General features: G+C 36.5%; 1 protein-coding gene across 5 annotated transcripts in view; it reads right to left on the bottom strand.

Annotated features, from left to right (window-relative positions):
• The window catches only part of LOC138188207 (protein O-mannosyl-transferase TMTC1), a 276,538-nt gene that overhangs the window by 38,813 nt on the left and 226,422 nt on the right, over positions 1 to 11,303 (bottom strand). For all 5 annotated transcript variants that reach the window (XR_011175430.1, XR_011175425.1, XM_069129792.1 and 2 more), the window contains exons 8-10: positions 11,092 to 11,213; positions 10,560 to 10,724; positions 8,595 to 8,708 (exon numbers count right to left, since the gene is read on the bottom strand). Coding sequence is in view for 3 of the 5 variants with exons in the window: in XM_069129792.1 (XP_068985893.1) it covers positions 8,595 to 8,708; positions 10,560 to 10,724; positions 11,092 to 11,213 (401 nt within the window). In the remaining 2 variants the exon portion in view is untranslated. The remainder of the gene's footprint in view (positions 1 to 8,594; positions 8,709 to 10,559; positions 10,725 to 11,091; positions 11,214 to 11,303) is intronic.

Raw genomic sequence — 11,303 nt, forward strand, 5'->3', positions numbered from 1 at the left:
TCAGATTTATTTCGTATCGATAAATTCTTCTCGTATCTTAAACATCAATAAAATCAAACAAACGCAACTGAACGTTTTATTATTATTCACCATTCGATGAAATGTAAGAAATTTACGATAATATTAAAACAAAATTTATACATAAACACCAAGAGTACAATTTTTAGTCGATAGTGTATGCAATGTATTTACGCAATCGCTTGTTCGGGGAAAAGCTCAGGAGTCAAACACCATTAATCCTTCGCATTAATTGCACATAACAGAGAGTCAATGGACCAGAAAATCAAAGCAGCCGAAACCGAATTCGAAGGACAATAATCCCATTATCTTCGATTAGTTCATACCTGAACCTGGCCTCGGCATCGATTCCCCTCCTCTCTTGGGTTACCCTAAACGCGTGGGTCTCCCGATCAGATATGCTGGTTCGTGCGTTAAAACGCGGATCATTAGCCTGGCCTGGAGAAAAAGGGCAAGAAGTGGCTTGCGGTTTGCTGAGAAAGTGAAAAAAAGGGGTGAAAAATGCCAGAGACCGACCCAAGGGAGACTGAGAAAAAATGAACGGGTGAGGTCGAACGCGGAGGAAGAGGATGCAAGCGAAAGAAAGAAGACAAAGAAGAGAGGCGAGGCGATTGCCACTTCGTCTCTAGCCGCTATGTGGCTAATTAATGCATTTTTGTTGGCTTCTCACGGTCTTCGTCTACCGGTACATCGATACAGTTTGACGCACGGAAACTGCAAAGTAGTTTTAAGGAAACGGCGCGATACTATTCCGCTTCGAACAAGCACTGAAGCGCTCCAACTTGCACTTTGATGCATTATTTAAGAAAAAAGGGAATTTTAACGATAGGATTTCTTGGATTATTAGAATATCTGCTCACTACGTTATCAGAAAACCAACATATTTTACTTCGTTTGGTATTTCTTCTTTCTTTCTTTCTTTTTTTTTGCGTTCTATATTATAAAGCACAGGCGATGAGAATGAAATAACAGATTACTATTTAAGAATTATTTAAAGCATTATTTAAAAAAAAAAGGAATTTTAACGATAGGTTTTCTTGGATTATTAGAATATCTGCTCACTACGTTATTAGAAAACCAACATATTTTACTTCGTTTGGTATTTCTTCTTTCTTTCTTTCTTTATTTCTTTCTTTCTTTTTTTTGGCGTTCTATATTATAAAGCACAGGCGATGAGAATGAAATAACAGATTACTATTTAAGAATTATTTAAAGCATTATTTAAAAAAAAAGGAATTTTAACGATAGGTTTTCTTGGATTATTAGAATATCTGCTCACTACGTTATTAGAAAACCAACATATTTTACTTCGTTTGGTATTTCTTCTTTCTTTCTTTATTTCTTTCTTTCTTTTTTTTTGGCGTTCTATATTATAAAGCACAGACGATGAGAATGAAATAACAGATCTATATCACACGTAATTATCTTTTTTCCCTCTGTCGTCTCGTTATTCGTTGGCGCCGATGGGATTGCGCAGTTCAAAAGCGACACTAAGCTTAGTCCGATGGTGTTGTCCGAACTAATTAGTTGGTCGCAATGCACTTACCTCTCGGGGGAAACATACGCGACAAACAAAGACACAGGGGTGCCTATCAAAAACGTAGCATACTCATCTCGTAGTCGAGACTGAAATTTCATGGACTTTCTGCCCTCGAAATGGCTCTTTTTCTTCTCTCTCCCACGCTATTTTTTTTACCTTTTCTCGGGTCACAACTACGGCGAAGACTCGAACAACGAGACAGACACTCTGCGCGCACCAACCCATGCAATTTTTCGCAACGATGCGACGAATGAATATTGTGCACGCAGAAACGATTCTTCGTCGAGAAATGTAGTCGAAATGCGGTCGATGAGTGGTCCGTTTGTTCGTTAGATGAATTTAGAAAGTAGGCTGGCACGCAGTTGAGCGAGTTGAGAATTGAAGAGGAGGTTAACTAGATGAATTTGGGTCTATTTTTGTAAGAATTTGCACGATTCTTTTTTAATAAGAATTTCATTTCAATTCAAGTAGACGCGAATAAATTTGCTGACGTTGTTTAAAAAAAATCTCATCTACAGTTCCTGCAAGAACAGCAAACCTAGTAAACTTTCTTAGGAACCTTAATTACCATACTGTTAAAAGAGTGCCTTAAAATAAAAACGTACAGTCGTAAAAACTTTGAGTCTAAAAGGGAAACTATCATCTACTAAACAGATACATATTAAACAACCTTGAAGTATCTTTTCAATCTGCGAACAGTTTAACGATATTAATAACCCGCTTCGTTTATCTTGAAAATTTTCACAGATTACTAATTCCAGTCTTCCATATAAGGCCATTTATTTTTTCGCAGCCTTGGTTCGATCAAAAGAATCATTTTCAATAAAACTGCTTTCGCGTCCTGTAACACGCTAAATTAACCTTCGAAGTTGACCGATCCGCCATCGCGATCGTTGTGCTTTTTCAATTAACTCCGGTACACATGCCCTTTCATTAATAAACATTACGTTCCTCGAGTGACCCGTAACAGCACAAAAGAACGTCGACAAAGCCGTGCAAAGATTATGAAAGTGTAGGTCGATTAAAATTCTTCAGTATCGCGAAAATTAACTGCTGTAACCTTCGACGTTTTTGTCAAGAGGTGGCAAACGTCTCCTCCAAGTCTTCGTGTTTCCCTTTTCTCTCTCTATCGTGATATCCACAGCAAAGAGAGTTCTGGCTCGTCGTTCAGGAACAGAGGCCAAGCTGCATTCGTTCGACGAACACCTTTCACAAAAGAGTCGAGTATTCATGAATTACCGATCGATCTCGCTTCGTTTCGTCTTGTAGAGAATTCGATCAGAAGTGGTTGCTCTTTGCACGCAACTGCGAGATGACCGGAAACGAGGACACGATCGAACTGTCATTACCACGGCTCAATGGTTCCGAAGCGTCGATCCAATGATAGATCGATTTCTTAATAAGACGCAGTAAAAGGGAGAATAAGGGAGAAGGTTATCGTTCATATTTCACGAACCAGTTGTTTTTCACTTTTGTTCTTAGTAATTTCTATATCTCAACGGTATAATACAATTACGCTTTGATTGAAAACTTCTGATAGGTATCGTTGATCTAATAGGTCGAAGTTGAATGTACTGAACGAAAATAAGAAATTTCAATATAAATACAATATTTACTTTCAACAATTATTTATGCTCGTCTAGGTGATAGATATCGATCATTGAACCTTATAACGCTCGTTTAGATTTTACGACAGAGAATACAAAATATTCTTGTCTTTTAGCAAAAGTAGTGACCAATTGCAGTTAGCGTTAATGATTCAGTCGAAAACAGAATTAACCGTTTTTAAAACTACTTTCCTTTTCCAATACTTCGAATTGGATATTTTGACTTTAGTTCTGCATAACGATCTTAACGTTAAATCGGCCTATATTTGCAATCGATCAATCATTATGAAACCGAATTAGAATGAAAGATACGAAATCGTAAGCTATTCGTAATGGATTGTTATCAATTACGGTAGTATCAATACTGAATCGATACGTTACTACTTGTTTAAATATTTGTGGACAATAACGATATCAATCTTCAAAATATATGAGAGATAACATCGTTCGTGATCATCTTTTGCTAATGAAAATTTCATTTCTTTCTCGAAACGTTCACGACTAAAACAACAGCGACGTTTACTATATATCTGGCGTTACAAACGATACGATTTTATTTCCAATTTCCATTCTTTTTTTCTACACTTCAGAACATTTTCTATCTTTTTCGTTTCGTTTCCTCCTCTTTCTTTCGCTTTTGTACATACGTCGGTATATGTTCTCCAATTAAAATTATTCGTTAGTTAAATATTATTCCTTCGTTCGACCACGATTTACTCTTTGAAACACCTTGTTTCGCTTTCCTTTTATCTCCGCCACTCATTCAGTCGCGAAAGTATGATGTTTGCTTTACCAGTATTTTCCTTTTTCTCAATTTCCTTTCGAAGAACGTACGTAATACATAGTACATATTCCACTTTTCAAACAGGTATATTATTGATGAAAAGTATCAGGTGATAGCCAATTATAAGGAAATTAAGCTTATTACATAGATTACCGATAAATTAATGATACAGGAAGCTAATACATAGCGTGCGAATAGAATATTCGATAGTCTTATTTTTTAAAATTACTTTTATAATTTTTAGTATTTACAATCTTTTAAGTCTTTTAAATATCGTTGTAACTTGACTAGTTTGTAGCTATTTTTATATAGATAATCAAGTATAGATTAGGAATTAGTATTATTGTCATTATGCTACACGTATTTAAGATTTATATTTCAATAGCATCTTTTAAAATCCAAAAAAAACTTAATTCGAAAAATTGAAATTTTTCAAAAAGACGGAAATGAATAAAATCTAAATTAGGATACTTGTATGTAATAAGAAGTCCACGAATTTGCTAAGTTAAATATCAACGTTTTAAGCGACAAAATGATCGACTCGACAGAAATGATTCGCTTAAAACCGTTTCAAGGAGGAAATAAAGTAAATTTCATATAAAAATATTTTGTATTTTAAACTTTCACGATTGTTTGTCTCGGAAACCCAATAGCAAAATATTCGTGTAAGAATATCGTGACTTTGACAAAATATGAGCACAGAAGAAAGAAAAAAGGATTGACGTTTTCTAAAATAGTACATTTTCACGCGAATTAATAATTAGCTGTTCTTAATTCTACCATTCAGTGTGTTACAAGTGTACTCTCATGGTGCGGCATTTAAAGAAATACGTTCTTTATTAATTAAATTAATAGTACAAAAAATAAATTAGAAGTTTACTTTTTAAACACTAGAGAATTGTTTAACTTTCGCTTATAACTCTAATTCCTCTACCTACAAGTTTTAACACAATTATGATGTTTCTTCTCATTATATTTTTACATAAATTTCGCTTGTATCTTACACAATTTATTTTCACGTATTCTTTCTAACACGCGTTAAGTTATTTATATTTATAACATAAAATAAACAATCAATAATTTCAATTAAATTGACAAAAATACCTATGCTCATCGATATCCTCGCCAGTGCAGATCTGAAATGTGTACACACGGAAATGTGTATGTGTGTGTGTGTGTGAAATGAAATAAATTCTTAGAAATGAACAAGTGAGTCTATTCTCCAACCTTTTACAAATCTGTGTAGCACGACTTACAGCGATAAGTACGTATGAACAAAATGTTAAAACGTTTAGTCAGTCGATGTACAGAGAAACTGAGCCACGAACCTTAAATCACAGTTATCGTGGAGATATCAAATGGTTAGCAGGGAATTCTTTCGGCCGTAGCGTTTTCGCGTGCGCTCAATGTTGGTGCATACGACGGTACGCGTGGATGCACACTGTAAACCTACCCTTCATCGCGCCGCCATGCTTGAATTATTTAATTGGATTCTGCATTTTAGTGCGCCAGTAAACGGTGTACACTGGCGCATGGATTAATTTTGCTTACCGGTCCTGAATGAGGAGAAACACGGAACGAGGCAGCAGTTTCAGAAATTCACGATTCGTTGCGTTTCCGGCCTTCCCCGTGTGCTTTCGCTTGTGCAAAAATCCAACCGGAGTTACGGCTCGAAGCTCGATAGATCGGATTTAAGGTTTTATCGCGCGTTTCCCGACTCGCGAAACGCATTTCCTATCGTCGCGAATTTTTAAATATTATAAATTATGAAACACGCACGTCGAGAGATCAACACATTTCGAAATGCCCGATAAAACCAGCTATTAATTTAACAAAGGATATACAGTATATCCCACTGGAACGATCGCTCGGTTTTCAAAGATTCAAAAACAATGTTAATTTCCATGAAATTTATTTGCCTTCCATACGTCAATTAGCAACTCAGCTTTTCTATTACCATTCATTACTCTTCGGATAAACGTTTCAAACTTCAGGCAAACAATTACGACAGCTTCCATATAAAATCGTATTTTTACAATATTTATTGCCTCGGTCTCTGAAGGACATCTATCAATTTTTATATTTACAGTACGCAATCGTGCATATACTCAATGCTGCAGCAGTGCAAAATTGCAGGATATTTTTCGATTAAATAACGTTGCAATAATGAATGCAAAGTCATAGAGTCAAAATCAGTGATAGAGAGAGAGAAAGAGTGAGAGAGAGATCTGCCCGATAATGATTTTAATTAATACGCGATCGAATTTAACAAACAATGAGTTGGAAGATGAATCGAGCATTATCAATTTGACTGGCTGATTGATCCTGTAGAAAACACCCGTATGCAGTTTAACCGGAAACGAAATTAATTATCAATTATATCTATTCATCGTTGACTCCTTCATAAGTCGTTAACAAACCAATGATATTATCATTCACGGTATGTCATAAAATTAGCAGTCAATAATGTATAATGAGCCATTAAACGTTTAATGATATCCCATTGTGTTTATTTATAGGTGCGTGTAAGTTTCTTTGCAATAATTTCTTTGCAGTAAAAGGAGCTATAACAACGAAAGAGATAAACACAATCGATTAATTGGATGGTAATAATTAGTCTCGTAATTCTTCGGACAATTAGATATTCCATGAAAGGTAGACTTTACCACAGCTTTGAAAATAAATGTTGGTATAGGAATTAAGAGGTGTGTAAACAGCGCGTTAATTTTATGTTCAATTCAATCTATAATTGGAATTATGAATTAAACTTTATGAATTAAAATGTCTTGTTTCGTTTCTTTGAAAAAATGTTGCTCTTTTTTATTATCGATAATTCAATTATTTCAAGTGTCTGCGGAGAAACACAACTTCATCTATTCTCAGTCCAGTTTTCCCAAAAAATATTCACTCAGCGACACGGCTAACAAATTAATTAAAAAATTAACACGACCTGAAGCTTTTATCAACCTTATACAGTAGATTAACGAGCTTCACGAATATTGTGGCAAGGATCGACAGCGCGTCTTGGTGAAAGCTGATGTAACAGTAATGTGTGATTCTACAGTTCCTGTCCATCGTTTTAGTATACGCAGCTTCATGATATTTGGTCAGAATCGATCGATGTTGAACATAAGAAGCACGTTAGGAGTTTCAAACTTATGGAACAGTCTAACTCAAACAACGTTTTCTCCTCCAAACGTGATAAATACGTTTCCATTCGATTATTCGATAGCGTGTCATCGCTCGAATTGTAACGGAACACGAGTTTTTATATAAAATTCTGACTGAAAAGTACGAAATCTTCCACAATTACTCAATAATCTTTAAAATAAATTTCCCAATTTTTCGAAAACGACTATCGAAACGACAGCTATGTCGATGTCCGGGATCGATACCGTCAATGTTCATCCTGCTGATGCAAAACAATGGAACAACAAATCGAGAAAAAAGAGACAAAGCGTGGTAATGGAAAGCAACGCTGGGGAATATGTATTTGCACGGAAGACGAGGAAAGAGACTGCGGGAAAGTTCGCCTTGTTGCGACATGGAAACAAGGCCGCGATGTGGTGGCGAAAAAGGAACGGGTTGATGGCCTGGTTCCCAGTGAGAAGAACGTGGGATCGGTTCATTGAGGCGGCGACTTCAAAAGGATTCGCGCGAACGGGGAAGTGGAATTTTCATTATCGGAATACCAGTCACTGTCAGTAAACCTTTTACCGCTTTGATAAGCGTGGCCGAGCTACGCTGAAAGAGGACACGAGAAGTAAAAGAGAGAAAAAAAGAAAAAAACGATCTCGTGGATGTAAGCTCGCTAGTCTTGCCTTTCGTCGTGACTGACTTCGGACGAGAAATTCGTACTTTCTTCCGTTAACGGACAGATTCCACCGTCTTTGGAACGACGTGTTTGCTTGGACTAATATTTGTTAAAGAATGATCGTAGCAAAAGGCGAATCGAAATCATTGTGTAGCAAGCGTTGCAGTGCGAGTGCGTGAAATTTGATTGTAATTGAACTAATATTATTGGTGAAATTTTACATGTCACAAATTACATGTTATTAGTACTAAAAACGTTGTTGTATAACAGTGGCAAGCGATAAATAAGATAAATTAAATCTTGACGATTTACCGTTTGATCTGTCTTTAACGACAAACACCCTATTTTTCATCTGTGTATCAAAGATATTCACCGAGATAGGGAACCATTTTAAAAATCCTAAAAAATTAACCTCGTGTCTCCAACATCGCTGTAAAAATGTAAAAATGCCTGCCGTTTAGATCTCCGGTTGCTTACAAGCGATTTGATTTAACGCAAATAAACGTGGGTAACCACGAGTCACGAGCAAAGTTGGCCGTGGCGCCTTGGGGAAAAGGGGACTCTGAAGGGTAGAGGAGATGATGTCAGTCGATACGCTGCTCCCTGCGTTTCTGACGGAAAAATTGAAAGCGTTGTACGTACTGTTGCTCGAGGAAATGTAGGACAAACCGTAAATTTAACCGGATGTTAACCACACATGTGTTTCGCGTCTCAGGGGATTTATCATCCTATCAAAATCCATCTTTCACGCAACCGAAGAAGAATGTTGTCTAGAGAGTCGACGACATTTACACAACTATCGAATGAAATTCTCTTATTCATAGTACTCACCAAAGGGCCAGCTGGTAATGTAGAATAGCTCGGTTAGGTTGCGACGTGTCTCGCAGGAAGTTGGCGAAGTTATAATGCATCTTGGCGTTATGGGGAAGAGACCGCAGACCCGCCCTATAAACAAGAGGATTCGGGGTCAGAGACAGGGTCATCATCTCGACCTCGACGCGATCCTCGGCTCTTTATCCCGCCGCGGTTACATCTGATATCGTCTGGCCAATTGCTAGCACGCGCGCGATTCTCGCTCGTGCAACAGCATTGGCGGTGTGCCCGCGGCGTTGTCCCACCAGTGACGAAGAGGCCCGCGTAAATTTCCGCGAAATTATGCCGCGATTCGGGGAATTTAGACTGGGGATTTCGTGCACGACGAATTACGAGCTTGCGTACCGAACGAACGACTAAGGGGAGAGTTTCAAGTTAGGGAGTAACGTGAATTGTGATTTCCCATTTTCTCGTTGGCTTTTCATTTGTAAACTTTTCGACCGAATATTTCTTTCGACTTCTGTATTACTAATTCGTAGACTAATGCGTCAAAGGTGGAGAAATATCGAGGATCAGGCTCCTCTTGCACAATCCTATTATACTAATGTAGATATACGATAATAAAAATATATAACGATAAGAATAAAAATGTAATATACATAGACCATGAAATTTAACGAGTTACAAGTTAGTAACGACAAAAAATTTTCTTGTAAGAAATTCAGTAATAAATTGAATAAAATTTTGGTAACAAATATATTATAAATGTGGAATTATCGAGGATCAAGATCCACCTGCACAATTGAACTAATATGATTAGTGAAATTTTCCGAGTTCTGAGTCGAATTACTAACATCAGTAAATTGTATTAATATAAAACATAAATCTAAAAAATTATCTAATACGTAGGTCGATTCCATCCATAAATTAGTAATATTTGCAGATCCTCCTGCACGTCAATAATTTTGGCATTAAACTCTTGTCTTCTATATTTTTATAATCTCGATATTGGATATCTTTTACCTTATAATTGTAACTCTCGACTCCATAAAACTGAATACCCATTACTTACAGTGAAACCTCATATCCTTACATTTTTACAACCTTGCAAGTAATTTCTTTGCCACGACGATAAACTACTGTAGCTTCCATAAAGCGTGGGGATTTTCTCTTCTTTTTTTTTTCGGAAAATTCGGTGCAAAATCGTTCGCCACGAATTTAAAAATATTCATAAAATTTCTCGACTGTCCCAAGAATAATGATGCAGCTGAAAAACATTCCGACGCTCCATTTGAAATTGTTGGCTCGTGAGCTTTAAGATGAAATTCAACTTCTTGCTCTCTTTTCCGTATCACGAACAAAAGAAAGAGAAGAAAAATACAATATCGAATATTATTTTTTCATCACCGATATCGGCGAACATTCAAAAGTTCGTGTCTGTCGTCTCTCGATCTCGTTCTATTATCGACAAGTTTGTTATCAGTTCAATGTTATGACAGCTTTTGCGTACGGTGAAAAATAATCGCGTGTTCCGACGATTCAAGAATTTCTGCGTAATCAAGCAAAAAAGGAAATGTCATATACTTTTTTCAAAACTCGTTGTTTTTTTATCTCTTAAAAGCATCTAAACGTTTACATTACGAATTCGTTAAAATTAACAAACTCTTTCGGCGAATGTAACGTTATACGTATCTTTTGCAGAGTAAATCGTGAAAGACGCTAATTTCTTTCAGTCTTTCTTCTCGTGTTCGTATATTCGATGTTTGATTTTCTTTTTCAAAATAATATCCTCCAAAATATATAAATCAATCGCACGAAAATATGTTTGAAAAGAGAGCGAATCGTTGAATGTAAAGTGCATGTCTAATAATTTTATAAACTGCATACGTTCATCAATATGGAAGCGTCTTATATCAGAAATATAGCGCTAGTACTACAGTTGACGTTTCTAGTGCAAAGTGTTAAAAGGCAGGACCGACAAACCTGAGAAGAGTTTCTCTGGACGTCCAGTCTCTGTTTCGAAGTATCGTTCTGTAGCATCCTAGGAGTAGAAGTAGAACGATTCCGGTCGTGATCAGACTTCTTCTGCGCGGAATAGCCGTCCAGCTGATTTGCATCCCATATACGACCAGAAGAATCCATCCAACGCTGTGAACATTCGTTGCTCGCTTGAGATATTTTTGAATTTGTCTTAATGTTCTCTAAAATACAGTAAAATCTTAAGATCTTTCAAGTGTAGCTGCGTATCATTCTTTTAATTACATTTCCAAAATTATACTGCATGAACATTTATATACGTATATTCTATTTTGTTTAAACGAACCAAGATTATATTAATAGAAATTTTCAGTTTAGTCTACTTCTAAAGAATATACATATACATGAAACGTTGTTCGTAAACGATTGTTTCTCTTCTCTCGATATTTTTTCCTTCTTCAAAAATCTCCTGTTCTGAAACACATATACAGTGTTTATTTTGAAAATTACAACAAACGACAAGATTTTGTTAAATTACCTGGGCAAATAAAGTACACGTTCCGCAACGACGAATCCAACGGTAATAAAAAGATTGGATGCGGGCAAGAACGGCAGTACCAGGAACATCCAACCAAGAAGAAGAGGCGGGTGCCTCTGTTGCTGAAAATGAAACGAAGGTTACTGCGTTAGACGCGGAGAAAAGCGTTTTGCCTTGGAAACGAAATTGTTCCGGGTTTCCCGCGGGACATT

The sequence above is a fragment of the Bombus flavifrons genome, chromosome 2 (genome assembly GCF_040668555.2).
Source record: "Bombus flavifrons isolate JBK064 chromosome 2, iyBomFlav1_principal, whole genome shotgun sequence".
Lineage (NCBI taxonomy): Eukaryota > Metazoa > Arthropoda > Insecta > Hymenoptera > Apidae > Bombus > Bombus flavifrons.